The 25,380-nt window shown below is 35.6% G+C and overlaps 3 protein-coding genes and 1 long non-coding RNA gene across 7 annotated transcripts in view; 1 reads left to right on the top strand and 3 right to left on the bottom strand.

Annotated features, from left to right (window-relative positions):
• LOC116287091 (dedicator of cytokinesis protein 1) overlaps positions 1 to 2,527 on the bottom strand; it is a 30,343-nt gene extending 27,816 nt beyond the window's left edge. The window contains exons 1-5 of the mRNA XM_031693698.2: positions 2,388 to 2,527; positions 2,181 to 2,264; positions 1,397 to 1,437; positions 647 to 702; positions 117 to 201 (exon numbers count right to left, since the gene is read on the bottom strand). Coding sequence (XP_031549558.1) covers positions 117 to 201; positions 647 to 702; positions 1,397 to 1,437; positions 2,181 to 2,264; positions 2,388 to 2,430 — 309 coding nt within the window. The 5' untranslated portion in view covers positions 2,431 to 2,527. The remainder of the gene's footprint in view (positions 1 to 116; positions 202 to 646; positions 703 to 1,396; positions 1,438 to 2,180; positions 2,265 to 2,387) is intronic.
• Positions 2,528 to 7,049: 4,522 nt separating this feature from the next.
• On the top strand, positions 7,050 to 17,524 carry LOC116287092 (histamine H2 receptor). Of its 4 annotated transcripts, XM_031693703.2 has the most exons (5): positions 7,050 to 7,343; positions 7,426 to 7,468; positions 11,842 to 12,136; positions 15,127 to 15,231; positions 15,528 to 17,524. In XM_031693703.2, the coding sequence occupies exons 3-5, from the start codon at positions 11,883 to 11,885 to the stop codon at positions 16,276 to 16,278; spliced, it is 1,110 nt and encodes a 369-aa protein (XP_031549563.1). In that variant the 5' UTR covers positions 7,050 to 7,343; positions 7,426 to 7,468; positions 11,842 to 11,882; the 3' UTR covers positions 16,279 to 17,524. The 4 variants fall into 4 exon arrangements, with proteins under 4 accessions (XP_031549563.1, XP_031549562.1, XP_031549560.1 ...); XM_031693702.2 differs by lacking the exons at positions 7,050 to 7,343; positions 7,426 to 7,468 and adding an exon at positions 10,100 to 10,464; XM_031693700.2 differs by lacking the exons at positions 7,050 to 7,343; positions 7,426 to 7,468 and adding an exon at positions 11,462 to 11,674.
• Positions 17,525 to 17,941: 417 nt separating this feature from the next.
• On the bottom strand, positions 17,942 to 22,166 carry LOC116287093 (DDRGK domain-containing protein 1). The gene is made up of 8 exons (XM_031693706.2): positions 22,043 to 22,166; positions 21,149 to 21,289; positions 20,651 to 20,775; positions 20,115 to 20,216; positions 19,910 to 20,026; positions 19,069 to 19,107; positions 18,878 to 18,983; positions 17,942 to 18,347 (listed from the first exon to the last, which is right to left on the bottom strand). Exons 1-8 carry the CDS (start codon positions 22,152 to 22,154, stop codon positions 18,178 to 18,180), a joined length of 912 nt encoding a protein of 303 aa, XP_031549566.2. The 5' UTR covers positions 22,155 to 22,166; the 3' UTR covers positions 17,942 to 18,177.
• A 1,153-nt stretch (positions 22,167 to 23,319) lies between these two features.
• On the bottom strand, positions 23,320 to 24,301 carry LOC116287094 (uncharacterized). Its single transcript, XR_004196033.2, has 2 exons — positions 23,892 to 24,301; positions 23,320 to 23,459 (listed from the first exon to the last, which is right to left on the bottom strand). It is a non-coding gene; the product is annotated as an uncharacterized LOC116287094 (long non-coding RNA).
• Positions 24,302 to 25,380: the final 1,079 nt, after the last annotated feature.

Raw genomic sequence — 25,380 nt, 5'->3', positions numbered from 1 at the left:
CAACAAATATGATTCAAGTTTGAATACAAAAGCATGTGCCTCCAACATTATTCAAAATATAGGTACAATTATCTGAAATAAATAAAGACTTCAAGATGTTTTGCACTCAGTATTACCAAATAAATTCCTTGCCACATGTATCCCCATTCCCTCAAGACTGATGTCACCTCTTCTACAATACTATTCTCTTCTTCTTTATCCCTGTTGAAAGAGAAAATAATCAGTCAAAATAGACAGAAATACTGAGAGAAACCAATTTGAGAATTTGTATATGATATGCATGTATTCTTAGATATGTCAACTTAGGCTCAGGTCAATTGTCAAACTTCTTCATTTATAGTTAAGGCCAAAGAAAAAAATAAGTGTGCTTCCTGTTGCATGAGAAAAATAATTGGTGTTGGTAGGTCGGATTTTTTTTACTGATACAACAGTGGAAATGAGCTTACTGGGAACCCTGTGGTACATTTGGGAATGAAAAAAAATATTAGGATTGGCAAAAATTGGCAAGAAAATTAGGATCAGTCACGCAACAGGAATCACACTCATTTTTGCTGTTTGGCCTAATACAGCTTATATGTGATGCATGAATTTTACCAAGAGATATCTATGCGTAAAACATAATGCCAAACCCCCCTGCACTACATACCTTTCATTTTCTATTTTGTTTTCTTTGATTTTAACATATGAAATAGGAAATATCCCCTATACAAATAAAATATTGATCAATATTAGGAAATTTTCACCTTGCAATAAAGGTCCTATGACCTCAAGTTTTAATTTTCTAAGAAATAAGTGAATCAAGGTTGGCATAGCAGTAGTGCATTTGCTTCTCAACTTTTGGGTCTGAGTAGAGTTTTTTAAGTTTTGATTTGAGGGTCTTTCTTGAACCTCTCTAGTTTTCCTCCCTCCATTAAAACCACAAGATAAATTCCAAGTTTATCTGTAAGTTAACCATGCCCTGACTTAGATCAGCCCAGAGGTTGTTTTAGGGTTCAATCTGTGAGTTAGCCATGCCCTGACTTTGATCAGCCCAGAGGTTGTTTCAGGGTTTGATCTGTGAGTTAGCCATGCCCTGACTTACATCAGCCAAGAGGTTGTTTCAGGGTTCGATCTGTGAGTTAGCCATGCCCTGACTTTGATCGGCCCAGAGGTTGTTTCAGGGTTTGATCCGTGAGTTAGCCGTGTCCTGACTTAGATCAGCCCAGTGGTTGTTTTAGGGTACAATCTATGAGTTAGCCATGCCCTGACTTTGATCAGCCTTGAGATTGTTTCAGGGTTTGATTTGTGAGTTAGCTGTGCCCTGACTTAAATCAACCCAGACGTTGTTTAAGGATATAAACTGTATTATCAATGGCAATATATATGGGATGTTTTACAGTAACAATAAGTTTCTTACCAAAGCATCTTTGTTCCTTAAAGAGAACCCTCTATACCATCCTTAAAACAATCATTAACACAATATTTCAAGAAAGAAACCTTTCAACACCTAGAGTGCAAACCATACTGTACAGTGTATATCCGTGGAATAGCACTAACTAATTAGTACAAAACAGCACCAATGAAACAACAATTGAAAATAAAAGAAATAGATGTGTTTAGTGCTATTTAGTTATTGTGCTATTTCACGGATAGACAGTTTGTATTCAGATAATATTCAGATAATTAAGAGTTTTTAAAAGAAACACAAAATTTTTTTCTGAGGTCTTCTGGAAATTCCTATGCATAAGATAAAATGGTTAATTTGATGCAGTTATTGTTATGAAAGATAAATTATTTTCTTAATTTTGGAACTACATATATTCTTTGAGAAAAAATGGGAAAGAGTACTTAATGTCGTTACTAAATCTTTCATTTTTTTCTTTCATATTTTAATTCCTGGGATTGAAGTTTATAAGGTAAGAATATCTTAACAGATTCTTCGTGTCAAAACATGTTGATAAAATCATGAGGTCAACTTTTGTAAAAAGATTCATCTTAAAACAACGCCAAAAATATATCAAAGGACATCAAAACCACTCATAAACAAAACAATTCTGAATTATTAATACGACTTTAACTGCATTTTAAAGACAGAGATTAAGTGAATCTGCTGTAAGATCAACAGGAAGACGGGAAGTCATTCATGCATGAGGTATTTCTACACCGAATAAAAGAGCTCAAAAACAAGACATTTAACTCACCTCCATTCTCCTCGTGTATCTGCACTGTCTCTCCAAGTTGTAACTGCAGTTTGTGGGGTCCTTTGTGGTTGAAATTATATATAACTGTAAACCCAAAAGTAAATCAAAACATCACAAGTTGCTCACGGAAGCTCTGAAAACACGTTCACAAAAATCAAAATGTTCGGCATATTTTCTACGAAACTTGACTAAAACTGTCCGTCTTACCTACTCCATTGGCTGGAGTATTTAGTTTTCTCCAGACAGTCATGTTTATGAGCAGTAGAAAGGAGTTTTGGGGGTATTTTTGGTCAAAACATAGTCTTGCTGTATTCACTCTAAACGCCCTCTAGACGAGATGGCTTCCTTCCGGGTGAACCCGCTTACACAAACTGAGCCAGCTATCACTTTACCCCTCCCCCCTCAGTTCTCAATTGTTAAGAAATCGTATTCTTGATAGTCTTTAATGATTATGAATATTAGATCATATTAGTAGGTCAGGAATGAGAGTAAAATTTATTTGTTTATAATTGATAGCTATTTGTTTTTAATTTGCATTAATTTTTTCCTTAAAGGTTTCATGTTTAATCAGATCACTGTTTCTCAGTTTGTTTGCTATAACGTTTGAGTTTGTTTTCTACAACTCAGTTTCATCTGTACCTCGTTGCAGTTTCTATCCGTATTCACTTTATTCCGTTTCTTCCTTCAATCGTTCATTCGTTCGTTCGGTTGCTTCCTTCCATCCATCTGGGGACAAGGCCAAGATGGGAAACGAAAAAATAGAAGAAAAAAACACTTAAATTCCATAAAATTCCCCAGATTACAAATAGACATTGCCGGATTGAGCGATCAAGCTAAAATTAAACTTGTCAGCCTAAGGGTGTACTATGTGACGGATGAAGACAGTGTAATTATCGAAATAACCCTTATCACAAAAACTGCTCGATCATGAAGAACGGCAAACTAGTTACGAGTGAACAATAAAATATAAAAATAACGCTGTGAAGTATAATTTGTAGATGAGATAAGGTTTAGTACACAAACGCTCACGCCTACTTAGCTATAGCTATGACAGAGCTATATAAAAAATATGAGTAACTTGATTTTAGAATCTTAAAAACCTTTTTCGAACTGAACACCGCTAAATGACATTATCTCTAGGCAATGTAAACTGTATACGAGCACTTAGCTACGAGAGAACGATAGGAAAGAGTAAAAAAATATTTTCCTATTTATCCTAGGAAATCCTCTTTGAAGAGAATACTTGTACAAACTAATATACGAAATAGTCAAAATAAAATGGCAATTATTCATTGGTAAAGTAAACACAAAACGAGCCATGCATCAAATCACGAAAAGTAGCCAAAACTCTAGAGTCATATTTGATCGTCTCTCATGATTAATTAGAACAAATGGACGAAATAGTATTTCTAGCGTAGTGCGATTATAAATATATCCATCTAATCTTTACTTGACCATGAAGTAGACATCCCGATTCAGCAATGAATTTAATTATCTATTATTAGAATACGTAGAAATAATTGAGGAAAGTGATTTTAAGCACGTTTAGGAGAAAGACCAATGAATATCTAGATAATATGAGAAAAGAAAGCCAGTCAATAACTATATACCAGTAAAATATACACATTCTCAGTAATATATACAGACAGGTGCACATTTCTTAAACCTATCGTTTTACTTGTCGTATAGTATCTACTTTCTCTATTTTTTCATAGTATTTTTCATTTTCAATTTCTTCCTTTCATTTTCTAAATGCATTTATTCGTCTGTCAGTTCGTGCATTTATATATTTCTCCTTGTCTCAATTATTACTGGGTTGCCTGTGGCAGACCAGTCTAAAAATGCGTTGCGTGTCTCCGTGTTTTCCTGCGTCAGAAAATGACAAAATTGCGCAATAGTACCCAAGGGTATTCACGGGACTACCCAAGAGTCCTTTGCAGATGTATGATACAGAGATCCCGTGTAAAGTCTGATTTATATGAAGTGACAGTTGCCAATCAAGGTCTAATTGATCAAAGTGATTGATAGGGGGTGATGCTGCGAAACACGAGTCGGAAATTAATGTCTACGCATATTCTTTTTTTCGTTAGTTGCTAAAATCCAAGAGGATTCAGTGCAGGATTAGGCATCATTACTCGAGTGTATAAACTGAGCAAGAAAGTTCAAGATGCCGTGAAAAAACCTTTCTTTTATTTGTCTACTCATATTTTTAATTTCGCTCAAAGCAGTATTCTATGCAGAAAGAATTTGAGATTAATGAGCTCTAACTTAAACTACTATGGAAATAAGGCTTCAAATCTTCCCGTGAATGAACAAATTCCATGCTTAAATACTAAATTTTGCGGCCTTTAATTAGTTCGAGCTTTAAGTTTGGATTGTTTTATATGTTGTGGATTGAGCTGGATTTTTAAAAATAAATGGAACTGACGGCCATTTAGTGTTTTGAAATTCTTGACTGGCTGCCGGTCAGATAGGAATAGGTTATTCAAAAATAAAAAAGTTTCACTGTTCTATATTCTATTATCTTAAAAATCAAAAACGGAAAAAAATAGCAAAAGCGTGAGTAGGTCGTTTAGGTCACCCATCCAAATGCTAACCCTCCTCAGACGAGCTTGACTCAGTATCTTAAACGACAACGATTTATCCACTGGACCACGGTTCCAGGTTAATCAGCATAACAATAGCCGTGAAAACAATGCACCGAATAGACTACATTTTTTAACGTTATACTTTCAACCGATTCCGTGCGTGGCAGAGATGCAAGGGATTAGCCGATATGGTCTGGGGGCCGGCTGGTCTCTCCCCTGATCCTTCGGCTAGAACATTTTCTTGCGTAATTCGTGCACCCAAGGGCAGAAGGATTTAATCGCCGTCAGGTCCGAAGTCCATACGCCGCCTCAGCTCTGCGGATGTCTCGGGGGTATGGCAAAGTTGAATCGATTTTTATTCATTTTCATTTCTTTTGGTAGGTTCGAATCCCATCTTATCGAAATAAGATTTTTTATTCTTTCTTTCTTTCTTTCTTTCTTTCTTTCTTTCTTTCTTAGTTTTTATTTTTTATTTTTTATTTTTTATTTTTTATTTTTTATTTTTTATTTTTATTTTTTATTATTTTTTATTTTTTTGTATTCGATTTACATCTTCAACAACAAGGCAATCTTTTTAGCTCCGTTATGTTTTGGCTTCTTCAGTTGTACCAGGCTTCTGTGCATGATACAGGCAACCCAATGAACCCCTATAGGGCGTCTTGTTTGTTTTTTTTTTCATTTATTTGTTTTCGTTTTTGTTTTTTTGTTTTGTTTTGTTTTGTTTTGTTTTGTTTTGTTTTGTTTTGTTTTGTTTTGTTTTGTTTTGTTTTGTTTTGTTTTCCTTTCTTTCTCTCTTTCTTTAGTTTATATTGTTAATTTAAGTCATACGTTACTCACTCACTCGCTAATTCCCTTGGATCCATGACTATCCATTCCTTTTTCAACCATTCCCAAGAGAATTGAATAGCAAAAGACACAGCGGCCATGTTGGAGGATATAACAATAGAATTCATTGACAATTCCTTTTTAAAGTCCTCCAACATGGCCGCCATGAAAACCATCACTAATTGCTGTATATGCGTTTGTTCTTCCAATTCGATCACCCATTCATTTTGCCTTTAAGTCTTTTGTTTTTTCTTTCTTAATTCAATTAAACTATAAATAACCTATTTTGTTTAAAAGTAACGACACTTCAAACTATTGATTCATAATATTCCACTCAGACGCCCTTTAAAAGTAGCCACACGCGAGAATAATCGAATACAGTTGTGTTACAATAATATAACTACACGGCACTTGCACTCCGCCATATGACGTCATATCCGTGCAATGTTGATCGTAATATTGTAGTGATAATGCGCAGTCTCATCTTCACTCCAGCTCAAAAAATACATTTAAAAAGTCTGAAGTGACTAGCGGCTTCCTAAAATAGCAAAGACGTCGCGCTATATTCCGTTAAGTATATATTGGCATGCACTGTGGTGAGTTTTGCCTCTAAAACAAAATCTAAGGAAAACATGCTAGGTCTCACCTATAAAAGGTTGAAGAATATATAAACAGAAAACTAATTATGTTTGTACAATACTGATTTTGTTGATATAGATTTTGTGCTAAAGCCGGTTCAGACGCGTCATCACATGGCCGGTCAAAGTCATATTATGTGAAAAGAGCGAGAGCACTATCAATGTACGAGAGACAGAAAGAGAATGTAGAGTGAATTGCGCACGTAACAAACAGATGTTTGGAAAGTGATCAGCTAGTAGACCACGAATTATGAAAAAGAAAAATATCGAAAGAGCAAGCAATCACGCGCACGTACTAATTATCGACGACTAAAAAATAGTAGAAACCTTTTTTGTGTATTGTAAGTTTTGGTTCCTGATTAGCTAGATAGCTCTCGAAAGTTTATAAATACAGCAAGCGATCACTCTAATTTTTAGGATTGGTTGAATCGACGAAGTCGGTTTTGCTGAGAGGAAATCAGTGCTTGTAGTAGATCTTGTGTGCGATCAACAGAGGGCACGTTCTAACGCACTTAAAGCTCAAGGCATCGATAAACAATTAGGAAGATTGTCATTTTGAAGGGAAGCCAAAATAGTATGCAATCAGCATAATGCGAGGGTTTTTTTTCCGGCGTCGTCATTATAATAATCAGGCGGGTAATAAAGTGTTTGCCAGAAAAAACTTCATCAATGATGAAGAGAAAAAGAAAACAACTATTTAAAAAATTAATTGGTCTGAGAATTCTTTTTCGCTTTCGTAGAAATCGTTGATTCTTAGTACATAAGTAATTTAGTAATTAAATAGGACGACTCAAACATTTATACTCTTCGGTGGGAGAGTTTAATTCTATTTAGTCATCATGGCCGTCGTCACCGTCGTACTCCGTACGAATACGAAGATGCTGCCGCAAAAAAAAACACGAAAAGTCAAAAACTTAGTAGATAACCAAAGACTACACAAAACTAAAAGCTGGATCATTTCAATTTACGCAACAACAAAAATTGTTTGTCTCGTACTAAATCTAAAGAACTAGATCAAAAACCACTGGACGTGGGCTGCAGGCCACACATTGACGTTGGAGAGCATCAAGAGCTCAGAACTTGTGGCCATTAACGGAGAATAACTTAAGATCGTAAGTACATTTTGTGGCATCTTACATTTAAAATTTGTATTTGTCCAGCTCTTTATATCATTACTGGTGTCTTTCGTTAAAGGTTCAAACTTTGTAAAGCTAGATGGAGATGGAGACTCAAGATTGTAAGTACTCCTATGAGATTATTTTTTAAGAAAAAGCTCTATTTGTTTAGTGTTTAACGACGTCATTTGTCGTGTCTTAATGTAATGATATCGATGACTTTCGTCGGTGATTTTCACAACCAAGTTCTCAGTCTTCATCCGGGCAGAGCATAGACACCGATCCGACTAAAATAAAAATATGAGAAGTTTTTCTGCCCAATCAAAGGCTGTGATGGGAATCTTTTTAAGAAGTTTGGCTCTAAAACAGAGCTTAGAACTTAAGACTTCTTGAAGAACTGAGCTCAACCGCTACTTATCATTTGAAAGTAAGTAAATTTTTTGCTTTCGTTTCGGATATGAATGTCCAGATCTGTCATTGTGCATAACGGTGTTGCAGGCATATTTCTTCTCCATTGCCGCGAGTAGAGTAGATATTTTTTTACGTCTCATAAAAGACAGCAACAAAAGCAAAAGGGAAAAAGGTGAATATTTTTTTCAGGTTTTGCGGAAGTTTTAATGTGTCATTTATCATCATCAATATCATCATTTATATCAATTCCGTTTTAGATAGTCATTCATAGTGATTCACTGAAAAATAATGATTCTTTATTCCTTTTATATTTTTTATATTTATATATATATATATTTTTTATTTCTTCTGCGTGAAAACCTCTGCCCTGAAACTTGTCACTGACGTATTTTTAAGACAAATTGATTCAGGTGAAAAAGATTTGTCGAAAAAAAACTCTACAAAACAAAGCGATAAGTATGCAGTAGTACAGATGGATAGTGTCTGATGACTTACATAATCTTAAATTAAACCTGGAAGGAAATGAACGGATATAATTGGACTTTTTAGACCATTGTTCAGCGGCGTAAGCGCGCGAGCGGTTTTTGTACAGAGTGGCACCAAGTTAAGATTGCTCAAATTCCAATATGGCTGCCATACCCGGCCGGTCAGGATATTAACAATAGTGAAGTGTTAGAAAAGCTCAAAGCCTCGAATTACATCCAATAAAACTTGATACATTTTACTTGATAAACCGTATTTACGCCAAAGTTTTTCAATAAACGATGTTTTTATATAACTACATTTATTATTGTTTTCAAACATTAACCGTATATCTAAAATGGCGGTCCTTCAAAACCTGGCAATGGGGTTTTTCCCGGAAGCGCCAGTTAACGTAGTGTTACAGAAAGAGGTTAATGACAAGAATAAACGTTTTTGTATTCACATTGAACATCTATGACATTGGGAAAAAATGGCGGCCATTTTATACTGAACTCTCGTTAACTTTCTTAGTTCGTACCAGGCCCGCTCGACCTGACAGGAAGACATGCTTCCAATACAACAGGTGCATAACATCTTAGTGGTGTGGGTTGTTTTAATTGCCACTACACCCAACAGCCAACAAAAGATTTGATGTATTCTTCGGTATTTTCATTTATTTTTGTGGGTAATTGTTATTAGCCGTCCCAGACCTTCAAAGTACTATAGTTACAAGTTCAATAAAGCTGTCAATTATATTATTGCTCGGTAAATGATCCTTATTTGCTTTTCGATAAACGAAGAAGACCAGGCTTCAGTGTCACGTTTGACAATCTCGTGGGTATGCGCATACGCAGCGATGACTTATTATAGCGTTGCGGGCGGTGAAAACAAGTATCCAAAAAATACCAAAACTTCCTTTCTCAAGACGAGCCTGTCCAAGCCAGACGACCTCCATCTATGCGCCGCTTCTGATATGAAGTGGTGAGAATGAACCCCCGAGCTAACTTATGCTTCTGTGATTTAATCAAAAAGCATTATCTTCGCCGTCCTATACAACTGAAAGAAGTACATTTTACCGGGCTGCGGGATTCATCTACAAGCAAAGACACAATGAGCTGATCTATCGTAAATGAGAAATAGTTCGGAATCACTTCCTGCAGAAACCCGCTTAAAGTAGTATTAAAAGGCAAGTTGCAGCGCATTTTCCATTTAGTTCTGAATATATGTGCGATATCTTTAAAATCCCTTTTAGAGAGCCAAAAAAGCCTAAAGCAAGCGCTATAGATTCAGGAGTATACAACTCAAATGTATCAAAGAATTACCATCTTAAAGTAGTGAGACTAAAATCTCTGGCAAGTTTGTGCATGATTACCTTGAGGGCTTGTTTTTTCAAATCAAATAAATATTAAAATTCAAATAAATGTTATTTTTTAAAATCCTATATAAGGATAATTAATCAGACCATATTTCATAAAGTTTGAATGAATTCATTTGGCACCCAACTTTTTTACTTTGTTGTGAGAATTTGCCGGCTTCTTTGAAGTAAAAAGCGTCAAGTTTTTATAAGTGTGAAGACTTTTCTCGGTATTCATAAGTCTCTTTTTACTTCCTTTAAATACCATCTAGTGTTGTTATATTGTTACTTTATCATTCAAATTCCGTTTCTCGAAATTATGGCTAGCTAGCGAGTGGAGAAAGAATGATTTGAAAGCGGGGGAACTCCGGGTTCCGCTGTGTGACAGGATCTAAGTTTTTCATGAATGACTGCATCTTTCCCGCTATTCGGTTGTCGTATCAAAGGCATGAATCATTCAGTGGGTTGTTTTTATTCGTAATCAGTCAGTCATTCCAGGAATATTCCTCAGTATTTGAATGGTTGGTCGGTGAAAGGTACTCCCTTTAGTAACCAGAAGCCTCAGATGTGCAACAGTTTATCGCGGTTTTGTATGCCCCAAGCAAGCCAGATCCCGGAAAAAATACTCTTTAAGAGAGCAAAAGATCAAGCAAATAGACTTGTTATTGAAGCTATTCTCGTGACTGTAGGTAAGACGATCGGGAAGTAACATGACCTTGTTTAAATCTGATTGGCTGTTTGGTTCGATGTGGCGCCCTCGCCTTGTTATGAAGTCTTAAGGCCAAACAGTACAAAACAACTTAGTTTTACACACGATTATAGCCCATAAGAAAAAGGATTTCAACTGATTATCACTGGATTTATCTTACCGATGGAGTACACTTCTCGACGGTGAGTAACCTTGAAGTGCATTATTCTAAGTCCAAAAGAAAAATCTTTTAGAGACAATTTATTCCTTGATTGCTCTAGAAGTAGGAGCAGCGCTGACGGATTCGTTTTGATTTTGACAGAAAAATTTCTTTTCAGTTGACAGACTCCTTCAAGGAACGAACTGCGAGTAATAAAAGCTCAAAGTTTCTAACAATACAAAGCCATCGGTAGTTGGGAAATGAGATATAAAAGCATTCTATTTGATGACTTTTAAATGTATAAAAAAAATAATTAAAGTCGAAAAACTATTTATTTCCTCACAAAAAAAAAAATTGGACACATATATCAGAATCCTTATCATTAACAACCAAACTAGGAAGATCATGTGAAACATGAAGCTTTAATATTTATGTAAATAAAACGATTCTATTTAAACGAAGCTGTTTTACAAATGTGATTCTAAAAAATAGCTATTGTATTGAATATTTAATGCTTTCAACTAATACTTTTAAAATCTTAATTTAAACAAATATATGATGAATTTATTTTAGGATTAATCGTTAATGATTTTTATTCTTTTTTTCATTCTCTTTTATACGATTTTATTTGGAAAGAAATTCGAAGTTAAAGTCATGAAGTAGCTTGGGAAACATTTTATGCTTCGCACGAATCTATATATGTTATAATAAATTTGGCTCCTTTTTTCAAGTTATTAAAAAAGATTGGAAATATATTTTTTCATTGCAAAGAAGACAAATACCTTAATTTATTAACATGAATTTTGTATGCAACTACAGTTATTGTAACTTTAAAATTAAACATGTTTAAAAGAACATTTAAAATGTTTTCATAATAAAGTAAACAAGTTTACTTTAAACTGAAAATTAGTACATTTTTTCGCAATTTTTTTCTTGTTACTGGGCGTTATAGAGATATATTTTTTAAAAAACAAAGGACTTGTTGTTGACTTTTTGAAAAAAAAAATCAGGAAAAATGAAAGATGTTTTTTCCGTTCCATTATTGATGATGCATGCCATTAAATTTCACTTCCTCTGGTTGAGTATGTACGAACTGAAGGCAAAGCAAACAAGCTGTTTGACGTGTCTCTGCATCGATGTTTGAAGTGTGAAAGAAGCCAGGAAAGTTCACATTCACGGAGTAGTTGAGTTCATAAAAATCGGACATTTTTTTTAGCCGTCAAGCTGTCTCTACAACTGATATTAAACAGAAGGCAAGTTTCGAATTTCACAGACGGTAGCCTTCAGCTAGTACTCAACAACACAAACAAACAAATTTCGCCTCAAAGCCTTCGTTTAGTTTTTATATTCAAGTTTTAATTCTCAATTTCTTTTGGTTAATACTGTGTTTTCTCTTTTATACCGTCCTTTGCTATGGCAGGAGATTCTAGCGAAGACATTGAAGCACAAAGTATTTTAACCATGAGCTGTGTCAATTCCTCTTCATGTTCTTCCTGTCCTCCTGTGGTCGTAGACTCCAAAATGGTTTTATCACTTCTGGGACTGAGTGTTATCAGCGTGTTTACCATCTTTGGGAATACCCTGGTATGCATGGCTTTTGCCACAAACAAGCGTCTAAGGATATTGACGAATTTCTACGTGGCCTCCTTAGCTATTAGCGATGTTTTAGTGGCTGTCGTAAACATTCCCTTGTGGACGTACTGGAGAGCGATCAAGTAAGTACTAAGAAAACAAGCCTCATAATTCTGTTCCTAAGTGTTTTACATGCCTAATGGTACTGTGAACTTCTATGGGTGTTAAAGATTTATTTCAAGGGGCTATATATTTTCTTTATTTGACTTAGACAATAAACTTATTTCCTTGTTCACTTCAGTGTCGTATCGAATTTGTTCTCTCTCCTAAATCAATATCTTGGAACACTCAATCAGAAACGCGCCAAAAATGCCTTGTATTGTCGATTTTTTACGACCGCATTCATTAATAAATATACTAATTTTAGCAACTATCCATTCTTATGCTAAGTGAAATTCATTTACGATGTAATACCAATATGTAGCGTTCCCTTATATCGTGCTAACATAGTTAGAACTATGTATTATTTATATTATTGACAAGAGCATCTAGTGTTTTACCTCCGTGCAAATAATAGACATTCTTAGAACATCGATCGTGACCTTTTGAGGGACATTCATTTGTTTTATGTAACATTACGTGTAAAGATATTAAAAGTTCGACTCTTCACTCCTGTTTCTTAATTTTCTATCTTTTAAATCTTTCATGTTTGCTTTGTTTTTATTTTAAGTTTATTATTTAAGACGCGATGATACGAGATGTATTGCATGACCCGCGCGTGAGTTAGATTAAGTTACGAACTCCAAATAGCTAACCCGATCAGAATTCAAAATAATCCTTAAAGCGTTTAAGAATTTTTTCGCCTGCGTCTGGAAAATTAAATAAATTTAATAATAGGTTCATATTAAACGCTCTCGCCTAACTTGTAAATAACTAATAGTTTATTTTTAATCTTTTCTTTTTTGTTTTGTTTTTTTTGTTTTCATAGATACAAAACGCTTTCATTTTATCCGATAAAAAGAAAGTGCGATTATTTTTTCATTGCGACGTACGTACGCCCCCTCTCCATTATTTCAGTTCTGCAAAACTTTATTATTGTAATTCGTTAAATGTTGTTTACCTCTAAAACGCTTTCAAACTGAATTGAAACAAAGCAAGTCAGCGCGTCAAAATAAACTTTTGAAATAAAAAGAAATGTCCACGTAACTATCCTCCTATTTTTTGCTTTTGATACGTTTTTGAGCATAGAACATACATTCTTCTTTAGTTAAAGTTCGTCTTACCAAAGAAGACGGCTAAGTACTCAGTCGGTCAGTTAATTTTTTTTTTTCTTTCTTGAATCAGTCTTTTTTCAATCTTGTCGTCCTTCTTCTATCTTGACATCAAGGCGTCAATGTATAGGGTTGCCATGTGGATTATAAAATTTTATCAAAGCAAAGCTGCAATCTTTCTGTCATCCTTTGAGAAAAAGAAAAGAAAAAAAACAACGAAAAATATATAAGTACTGTAAGGTTGATTTTAATATCCTGAGTCTTTATACCAAGATACTTTTAATTAAATTTTATTACAGATTTCGAATTCCCTATTTTTGTTTTACAAAGAAAAGGCCTTTTTACCTGCGAAAAAAAAACCCGAATCATGACGCCGGAAGAAGTTATTTTTCTTTAAGGAAATTCAAATTTCATTTTCAATAAAAAAGATTAATTTGATTTTGGGAAGAGCCTACTAAATTGTTTTTCCTTGTAGCTGTATTACTCGAGATTTGTGTTTCATTTTTCATGTTGTTTTTGTACATCTTATAATCCCTCCAACCGCGATACCAATGTACACAATTTCAACTTATTTTTCCTTGCTTTGAACTTCATAAATGACTAAAGCGCCACTATTTGATATTTCCGGCACGAAATCTTTTATTAAAAGCTTTCTGTTGTCACATTCTTACGTACTTTCACTAAATTTGTTCGTAAATGTTGTGAGGAATATATTTACGCTACACTTTTTCAATTTGTTTACTCCAATTTGCTAGTTCCTCTTCCGGATTTAAGATCTGTAGGTAATCCTTATGACGACATAAGTACGGTGCTATGTTTACTTTCAGTAGAATCAAGAAGAACAAGAGGTAAACAGCGGCAACAATTCTAGACATGAACGTCACGATTCATTTTGTTTTTGTAATAATATTGACTGGAGAGTGACAACAACATTTGCCTCGAAAACATGTTGCCCTAAAAACTTTGAAAAATGCATGAGCAAAATAACAAAGAGTTAGATATTTTGACTTGACGTGTCGGTCAACTGAAGATGAAAGGATTATCGTTTTTTTAACGTTATCGGCCTCTTACCGGTAGGACTTTGATATGAAAAAGAATATGTACAATAAATGCGTCAAGCTGGATACTGCTTATCATCAACGCAGGAGGGGTTAGCGGTGAAAGGAAAGATGGGAAGAAAACGGGTTCTGACAGAAAGTTTCTACGGGAACGTTAGGATCTTCTAGATCAATGCCTTAAGGCTTTATGGAAATTTTGCAAATTTTGAGAATAAATGTGTTTCCCATTCGCCCGTCGTGGGTACATTTTTGTGGCGACATCCCCTCCCCTCCCCCAGTAAGTACCCACAAGCACCTAATTTTGATAATGGACAGTTGTCTAAGGATAATTGCAATTTGCTCCTTCACGCGCGGTTTATGACCTGACATTGTCTACTTGTCCTTTTATATGACTTCCTTGCCAGCCGTTTCGCCGAAAATAACCTTTTAAATTGTCTCTGCCGGATATTGTCTTATATGTTATCAATAAATGCTATATTTCCAATAAAATTTCACTATTATTATGAATATATTGTCAGTGATATTCCTCAGTCGTGTTAGACTTGTTTTCGAATTCTAGAAAGATATCTTTTGGCTCCGAGACGGCGAATGATTTTGAAATTAAAAAATTTAAAAAGCACTTTAGGAAAATATTGGAAGCCCTTTTTCTAGTAATTAACTGAGAACTTTTTTTATAGATTTTTTTCTTTTTTCTTTTTTAACTTTATACATGCGCCCACGATTCTTCCAATAAACGTCCAGCGGCTGAACCTTAAAATATATGCCCAGTAATAAAAAAGTGAAACATTTTCTATTGTGTTTCAGCTTTTGTAACTTCAGAGGGAATCCACTTTACGAGACATATGTCATTTTCGACATCCTTTGCGGAACAGCATCAATATGGAACATGGCTGCAATCAGTATCGACAGGTTAGTTCAGTGCGCGTTACCCATCTTTCTTGTGAGCCTGCGTTACTTGTGGTCTGCGAGCAGAAGCGATGCACCCTGGGTAAATCTGACTTTTCTTCGATTTTGATTTGCTAATAAAGTAAGAATCTAACGTAGAAATTATTAGGGTTTTTGAGTTTTTCCAAATTCGTCAGTCGTTTCTTCTTGTTCATGTGTTTTTGTATGTATTAAAACCGACTACACACTACTCTAATCATGCATCTGAAGTGGATTTCCAACAACTCAGAGATAATCAAATTCTGTCTACTATTCTTTAGGCTCCTTGCTGTCGTTCACCCAACCGTATACCGAGCCCGCCTTAATAAGAAACCAAAACTGGCAGCCTACATCATTATCTATGTGTGGACATTCTCCACCGCCATGGCGCTTCTTCGCTTTACATGGAAGAAATGGAACTACGCACTATTCCTAGTCGTTCTCAGTTTCTTCATCCCGTTATTTATCATCCTCTTTTCCTATGGAAAGATATACAGCGTCGTTCGATACCGCGCGAAGTGGACTGGAAGTGTGCTGATTGAGCTCCGACTAGCACGGACTCTAGCCATTGTGATTGGCGCTTTTGTCCTGTGTTGGGGTCCATTCTTCATGTTCAACATCGTGGCATATTATTGCCGCAGGAACTGTAAATATGGCAACGCCACTGAAATCATCAAATGGTTTCAATACACCTCTTCGTGTATCAACCCAATCATTTACACTATACGAAATAAAGAATTTCGCTATACTTTTCACAAGTTGATCTTTAGGTGTGACTACAGGAACGGCTCGTACAGAATAAACTCCTTACGTCCAAGACGGACCATATGCTGTGGGTGTTGCTCGATACCAGACTTCGAGATCTACGAAACGAGATCGAGGTGCGGGACTTTTACCGAAGATCATGATAGTCAAATCACTATGGCAACACTTAACGGTAACGGACATTTGAGGACACTTTCTTTTACTAATTCTGCAATGCAAAGGTCACACGAAGAAACTGATGGTCTACCTAGAGCGTCTTCCTTGTAAAGCTGTGGTCTGTGTTTTCTCATGAAAACTCGCATGCGCCAAAATAAACATGCATCGTCAAAACTTGACTTATTTTTATCTGAAAATGTATCTCGTGGGCCATCAATTTTTAGAGGTAGACAAACTTACATTTAATTTCTTTACGTGATATCACTTGCATACGGTAATGGCCGCCATGTTGGATTAAAGTTATCTTATAGTCATCCAACATGGCTGCCATGTTTTGTCTCATCAGCCACACAGGTGCAAGAGTATGGAGCGTTTTCATTCACGTGAGAAGGCAGCCATAAACAATAGAAACTTTCTGCACACTTTTTGCATAAAAATAGTGTTCAATTCCCGGAGGAAAGAAAATGTATTGTTTTGGTACACCAACATGGCCGCCGTGACGTCTCGCGAAAACGTTCTATAACTCAGTTTTACAGTGTAAAAAATATTTTAAAGTTCTGTAGAATTTACTTTTTTTTAAAGTATATCAATGGAAATAATAAGTTAAAGTTATTTAGAAGTAGAAAAAGAAAATTACCGGAAAGAAGTGTATAAATGGATGACAAAAAGTGGAGGCTAAGTTATTACGATTAGTCTTTAAATCCTAATATAATTTAATATTCAAAGATATAACGCGTAATCTGATTGGTTGAAAAATATAATGAAAACATTGACGTCATATTTTTACTCAATTCCAGAATCTGTGTTTACCCTCATTTCATAAGAGAAATTTAGAAACCCTTGAGGGAAAAAGAAAGTTGGGTATTGCTTCCTATATATATATATATTCTAATTATTCCAAAATGTCACATATATATGAATCCTCTATTGTAACTCAATACTGGCTTAATACTGGTTTCGCCTTGCGACTTAAGCATGCGCATCCTCGAATGCAGTATTCCAAATTAACAAATCTTTGCTGTTCTAAACTATAATATATTTATTTAAGGCTGAGAAGATAGAAAGATAGAATACCCAAGGAATCAAAGGAGATATAATCTCTGTACTTTGAGTCCAGTCTCGCAATCTGTTCGTCTAGATTGCTTTCTGCGTCAAAGGCAACTCCAACTTTAGGCGCAACAAATTTCCGCGATCTCGTGTTTTCTTTCTTCCGTCTACCAAATTTACGACTGTTTTTACACAGTAGTAAATGTACGGCATGGAGCGTTTTGGTCACATTGAAGAAAATAAACGCTGAACAAAATGTAAATACTACTATGTAAAACAAAGTGTCGAATAAAAAAAATGTGACTTCCAAGTCTTGAGATAAAATCACTCAACATATGGTCTCATCAGGCCGAAACACTTAACCATACAATATCAAAACCAGAATCATGATAAACTGACACAGAAGATTCCAATATACGAAGATACGATCAGATATGACATGGTGTTGACGTCTAGGCGGAAAAATGTGATAAGAGCAGAGCCGTTTCCTCTTCCTGCTTAAAAACTAAGCTTCCTTCGTAGCATCATTTTACAGCCTGTGGGCCGCATTTCGTGTATTTGTTTAATATCCTTCCTCATAAAAGACAAAAACTATTTGTAAGATTAAATTACGATTTTAAAACGCGCGTATTCCAAGACTGACATTTTTGACCAAATACTAAGTCAATGAAACAAAGTCGCATTATTAGTGAGTAACAGTCAAAGAAAAAAAAAGAAAACAATGGAATGTGTGTCTAGTACTATGTATTACGTTGACTATTCTTTCACGGGCGAAGGGGAATCGCTCTACTACGTTCTAGTGACGCAAGATAACTATACAAGCTGGAACGCGCAGGTTTTCGTAACTTCTTTCTTCTACTATTCTTCTTGTAGTCTTTTCGTTGTTCTTCCATCTTCCTCTTCTTCCATGGGCAGAGAAGCTCATGTTATTCTCTCTTTATTTTAATAATATTTTACATTTTTTTAAGCTGTGGCTTCTACTTGATTTGTGTTTGCCTGTAGGTTGATTAGCTTGTTGCTTGATTCTGCGAGATCTGTGATGGTCACACGGCCTCGCTGTCTGATGAACTTTGCGACGGATTCCAGTTCTTCTTTGGAGATGTAGATGAACTTACCTCTGTCGTCTATCACCCCTATTGCAACGAAGAATAAAAGAATGAAGCATTGATATCAGCAAAGAATAAAATGTAAGACAAATGGACAGAGAAATAGAGCGAATGAAAGGGACAGAGACATACAAAGTGGTTGCAGAAAGATAGAATGGTAGATAAACAAGCAAACAAACACTATAAGACCGAGAGACAACACAGTTAGTCCAACAGACAAACTAGAGGAGGGATGGACAGACAGAGGGATGGACAGATGAACAGAGGGATGGACAGATGGACAGACAGATGGATGGACAGATGGACAAACCTAGATGGATGGACAGATGGACAGACAGAGGGATGGACAGATGGACAGACAGAGGGATGGACAGATGGACAGACAGATGGATGGACAAATGGACAGACAGATGGGAGGACAGAGGGATGGACAGATGGACAGACAGATGGATGGACAAATGGACAGACAGATGGGAGGACAGATGGATGGACAGACATATGGATGGGCAGATGGACAAACAGATCAGTTCAGGATGAGGGATATCATTTCTTCTCACCTGTAATCTGTTCAGACTCTTGCAGGATCTGTAATCTATTGATTGCTTCCTGGGTGCGCAGGCCAAACTGACAGGCTAAATCCTCCAACATAACGACTTTCTTGTCCTAAACACATAACAAATATGATATTTTTGATGAGATCTTTTTACAGGAAAGGTGCCATAACTAGCCTATATCATAATGCTTGTACCTTGATGTAGTTGATGAAATCTTGTAGAAGTGCTTGAGTCTGAAGCATGAAGTAATTGTACATTATTAATAGAGTGACTCCAAATCAAAACAAGCTACAACTAAAATTTCAACAAGAAAAAAGCTAATGACTACAAGATATGCAGCTATTTTAGAAAAGGTTGGTGAAGGTTTTGTAGGTTTCGTTGCAAGTTTCATGTTGCATGTTGCTTAACCCTTTCACTACAGAGGCTGAAAGGGTCAAACACAGGCTCTTCCTGGAACATAATTAGGGTGTTTTTTATTTCTCAATATCAAAATGAAAAACATATGCTCAGTAGATATTGAGGCCTTATAACACACATCAAAGCAGTTGATAGAATCTGATTGGTTAATGATTCAAAAACAATAGCCCACATGTTTCAACACACAGAAATGTCCTAGGGGATGGATAATTGAAAATCCAAAATGTCTTCCCGCTGGCCCCTTTTGGCCGTTCTAGGAAAAATGTCAAATTTCTGGTTGGCCTCTTTTGGCCGCTCTAGTAGTGAAAGGGTTAATAAGCTTGAAATGTATTACATTCATAAGCACAGACGAAAATCATCCAGGAAAACGTGCAGACAAAATTTGGAAAACGTTCTATGTTGTTGTGACCCTTCGCTGATCGTATTCACTTCACCCATAGTGCATTTTGGGCTTGGTATGCAACATGAAATAAAACCTTCACCAATCTTTTTTGAAAAGGCTGTATTTGCAAATGGCCTACCACAACAACAATAAAAACAAATTATACCATATGTATATAAAACTAACATAACACCAAATAACTTAATTAACATATCTCCATGTTAAATGTTTTTCACCTCTTCCTCTGTTTCTCCAACACCTTCTTCCTCCACCAGGAAAGCTTCTTTCATTGCCAAGTATTCTTCATAAGCTTTCTTTTCCTCTTCTTCTTTTCGAATCCTCTCCTCTTCTTCCTATGATTGAAAAAAAGTCACATTAGCACTGTCACAGAGCAGAGCAGAGCAGAGCAGAGCAGAGCAGAGCAGAGCAAAAAATACTAACCCTTCTTTCCTGTTCTTGTTTTCTTCTTTCATCTTCTCTTTTTCTTTCAGCTTCATGCAAGGCTTCTCTTTCTTTCCTGTCTTCTCTTTCTGCCTCCATTTGCTGAAACAAAAGATCAAAGAATATATTTATTTGTTTTATTTTTGATTTTTTTGATTTCAAGACAAATTGATTAACGTAACACAACATAACGCACTGATAAACTTGTGGCCCTCTTAGCTTAAGGTCTCTAAGTGAGACCGGAACACCATTTTACATGGTCATCTCAGCAACAATGAAGGTGTAACCATTTGCAGATATTTTTAGAGCAACGGCAGCTTCTACTCAGATATTTTAAGACTCTTAGTCAGAGTCTGGCCACAGAGGCTTGAACCCATGACCCCCCGCACAACAGAGCGGTGCACAACCAAATGAGTTATTGGGAGGAAGTTAAATTAATTATTCTTTTAGAATTAAGAAATCCTACAATGCTAATGAGAAAGAAACCCTGTATTGAATAATTGCACAAAAGTACAATAACCAAGCAATTTACCAACCTCTCTCATGGCTTTCTTCTCTGCTTTCATTTCCAGTTTTTTTAATTTCTTTGTCCCTATTTTCCCCATTGGCATCTGATCATCAAATGCCATAGGGAAAGCACCACCTCCATCATCATCTACATCTGTTAAATACAACATATCAATATGTTGATGATTTGAAACCCTAATGGTTGAATCAACAATGGACTGAATGGGAATTGCATGGGAATTGAATTGGAATTGAATGGAAATTGAATGGAAATTAAATGGGAATTGAATGAAAATTTAATGGAAATTGAATTGGAATTGAATGGAAATTGAATGGGAAGGATCGAAGAATGGCCTGAAAGTATGTTACCACTGAATTCTAGTAATTAAAGCCTATAATATTCATTCAAAAGAAGCATACATGAATTGCCAAGAGATAGTCGGCAAGTGCGTTAACTACTCTACCATCCCTGCTTTTCAATATTAATATTATTTCACCCTATAATTGTTTTTCTAGCTTGAAATTACCATTGTAGTCATCATCATCATCATCATCTCTTTCATTCCTTCTAGCGGCATTCATTCTATTTCTGGCATTTCGCACTCTTCGTCTTCCTGCAGGACCAACAACTTCATTCACTCTCACTGGATCACGCACAGCTGTTTTATCTAGAATAATAACAATAGGAAATCAACTTTAAAAGTAATAATAACAAGCTCAAAAATGATGAATGAGTGGGTTAGTTTTTAACCTTCCCAGAACTTGAAAACAAAAAAAGATAAATGTATAGGTTGAATTTCCACTGTGATTTTTACTAAAAAGACTTTGTATTATTGATTCCACGACTTTGGATTATTGATTGCTTGTGTCCCCTTTCTTCCTGTGATGGCATTCTTCCAAGTAGGTGTATGTTCAGATTTTAATTATGATTAATTTAATCTTACACCAGTCCTTTACATTTTAAATTCTTTAGATTATAGTAGTGGTTATTATATTTTATCATTTTGTTATATATATATATATATATATAGCAGGTCCACATCAGCCGTTGGCTATCGATGCAATATTTGTTTTAAAATTTTGTAAACCTAACCTGCTTTAACAAATGAAGGATTGATTGATTGATCAAAAGCATATTTAATCTGCATTAGAAGTTTAAAATGTAATTTTTACAACAATAAAATATATAAATAACATATATTTTTTAAAATATCATAATAAATTCATTCTATAAACAGTCTCTCTTCTTTAGTCGGCAAGGAACGAGAGAAAAATAAGAATACAATAAAATCACAGGATTCAAAAAGAAATTCAACCGAATGTAGTTTAGTCGACGTGTCTTCATGGCTACACAACTTGGATTATTTTCAAGATTAGAGTAATGTTCAAAGCGTTTTTATGTGCTAAAGACTACTGTTTACCCTTCTTCTTCTTCTTTTCTTTCCATTGTGCTATCAATACCGCTGTTAGTAGGAAAAATCCAACGATAGCAGCGACAACAAGCCAGATGGCAAAAGGATTCCACGCCGCCATTTTGTTTTCTCCTCGCACTGGGAATGGGAACGAGTCAAATATTTCTAAGCAGGGGAGGGGCTCGTAAAATTATTCTTCCTAACACAGGAAGCCCAAATATAGATAAGTAACATGCATAATTTTTTTTCCACCCTAAAAACGCACTCACACTTAAATAGTATATGTTTGTAATCAACATTTGTATCGCATTAGTCACAGGCAGAAGAAGGCACGAGCAAAACGCGTTTATGGGTTTTATGATAATAATAATAATATTGAAAGGTTTGCACTTTACATTAATGACCAGTTTGAGGACTTTACGGGCTGCATACTAAGGCGCTAGTAGCAGCCGTGCAGCTTACAATCATGAGTTTGTGCGTTTGTGCGTTTGTGCGTTTGTGCGTTTGTGCGTTTGTGCGTTTGTGTGTTGTTTGTGCATTTGTTGTTTTGTGTGTGTATGTATTTATGTTTGTGTGCGCATTTATTTCTTCGTTTGTTTGTTTGTTTTAGTCCAGTTTTGTTTTGCATTATCGACTTAACATGCTTAAAAAAACAAAGATGTGCTTTAACCTTTATTCAGTCCTTTTCTCCGCCTCCGCCATAGTGGTACACGGTGCCAAGCAACACGCAAATGCTTTGCCTTTAGCGATAATTCTAAAATGGCCTTATCGTACCAACAGCGATCTTTAAACCCACTCAAGATAGAATTGAATAAGATTAATGTTAAAATGCATTTGGCAATACAGCTGTAGGTGGTGACCGTGACACTTAACTTTGATCAGTCCAGATTTTTTTTAAAAAAAAGCTTCGAGCAATCGAAAACCTTTAAGATGGGGCACGACTTATTCAAAGACCGAATTGAAATTTAATAGTAGGAATTTAGCGTGTTAGGTTTGGTGAAGGTAAGAAAATCGAGAACCCCTAGCGGGATAACGCTTTATAGGTTTCCAAAACGGCTGACACAACGACCCAAAACCAAGAAGCTTAGGTAAAACTCTTCATACCCCTATTTCGGCTCGTTGAAAAACATAAATGATTTTTTTTGAAAATTATTCAATATCGATTGAAAAAAGAGGTTTCTCGGTCTTTGTTAGTTTTTGTTTGAAAGAAAGGGACAAATGAGATGCAGAGGGAGAGGGAGAGAGAGTTTGAGTAAAGCAGCACCCATTTTTTCAATAGACATCAAGCGATTTTAATATTTATTTCTATTAAAAGGAATTCAGTTTTACAGTTATCGTATCTTTTGCATTTCAATATCAATGACCCGAACTAAATTTGCACTTTTCCTTTTTACACTTAATGCGGAAACGAGGCCGTCTTTTTTGCCTGAAATCACAGAGAAAATCATAGTTAGTAAGAGAAAAACATGCAATAGGGTGCACGCACTAAATCCGTGAACATTAATTAGTACTAATTAGTACTATTTCATGCAGAATCCTTTGTTTTCTATTGTTTATTTATCACCATTTAGTACTAAAAGTTAGTATTTGTTTCACGGGTTTAGTGCGTGCACTCTAACCTGTTGATCAATACGCCTTTCTTTTGTCCTCATTTGGCTTTGGCATACTCTTTCTTAAAACTAAAAACTATGGCTTTCAGCCTTATGGGGGGAAAAGAAAATAGCTTCAGTGAGACGTCTGTTGGTTGGGTGTCGAAAGAAAGGTGATAGATAGATAAATAATGACCAATAGACCTATAGTAAAACACGGGGCACCAATAACAAGTTTATACTCAAATAAAGAATACGATAATACTTACAGTCTTTTATCTTGGTAGAGCTTCAGAGAGCTTGGGTCGTGTAGGGAATCATGATTCATCGATACTCTCTCAACTTCCTTGACTTCTCTCTGCCCCATCAACGCTTCATTCTCTTCCAGGTTGGGGAATGTTTTCGATTCCAAACGAATAGGTAATAAAGAAAGAAGCAAAGTCACCAAAATGAGCGAGGTGATATGCATGACTCTGAAGTGTCAACTTGCTCAGTCTTGAGTGTGAGTAATGACGCTCTCTCTTCGAGGGTTAGATGAGAAAAAGGTAATTATCAACCACAGGACTTTACTGAGAAGCGGTCACCGAAGATGTTCTCGTCAAGAAAACAATTTACTATGATTAGGACTTTAATATAGAGTTCGCGTGCTGTGATTGGTCGATCAACCTGTGTCGTTCTGCCAGGTAGACGATAATAACTGCTCGATCGGTGATTATGAGGATTCCCAAAGTTTGCCAAAACGGAAGTAATACTAAAAACTCTTTTTTTCTCCGAATTTCGTCTGATATTTATGTCTAAAATTATACTAAAAAAATTATTCACCAAAGATGAAGTAAATTTCGGGAAATATATACCTCGCCGTTCGAAGACTCACGGCTCGCTAAACAATTGTTTATAAAAAAAATGCTTAGGCCCTCAATTAGGCTCGTATTGCTATAATGGCTTTATGTTTAGCAGCTGAGAAGAACTATAGTTCTGACAGTTATTGGCTTTAATTATTCAATGCCTGAGGTAATTATTAACAATTAAGAACAAAACAAATGCAAGCTCCTATAAATTAAACTTTTTCTCTGTTAAAAGAAATTAAAAAAACCTAGTTTCCTAAATCCCACAACTGTTTTCCGGCCCTCAATTAACCAAGGAATATATGACCATACAAACTAAGGAAAAAGTGAAAACTAAGGAATCGTTCAAGTGAAGCAATCGTAGACAAAGATACCCCCTGCTTAGCAAAGGTTTTTTCTGCCCTCCTTTCGGTTCGTAGGAGGAAAACAACCTCTGCTAGGGGAAGACAAAGGGAGGTCTCTCTTCTCTTTCTCTTTTTCTTCAGTTCTTCATCATAGTATCTCTTTTTCCTTTCCTCTTTTCTTTTTATCTCAATCTCTCCCGTTTCCCTAATTCTGTGTTTCCTGTTTCCATGGTTATAGAAACTTATCGATCTGTATCATGATTTGATTGCACGGGTCAAGCCCTTTTTCCTTTGTTTTAGTTGAGAAAAATAGACTCTGCCGATGTAGAACGTTATGCTTATCGCGCCTGCATGGCGTAACTGTTATGGGATGACCGCTCTAGGTGTGAGCTTCGGGATCTTTAATTCTAGTCTCTGTTGTCTGTGTTGAACTATTAATTACATGAGCTCTATTTTATAATAATTTTATGACATGTGTCAGTCTATAATCAATATGATAATATCGTTGAATCATGACTGGCTAAAAGAAATAGTAAATTCCTGAGTGTCATGATATCTTAATAACGAGT

This window comes from Actinia tenebrosa, unplaced genomic scaffold (assembly GCF_029948245.1).
Source record: "Actinia tenebrosa isolate PJP-AT-01 unplaced genomic scaffold, QUT_ActTen_1.0 PGA_scaffold12__29_contigs__length_12842862, whole genome shotgun sequence".
NCBI lineage: Eukaryota > Metazoa > Cnidaria > Anthozoa > Actiniaria > Actiniidae > Actinia > Actinia tenebrosa.
Note: the sequence above shows the minus strand (reverse complement) of the source record. Positions and strands in the feature narration are given on the sequence as shown.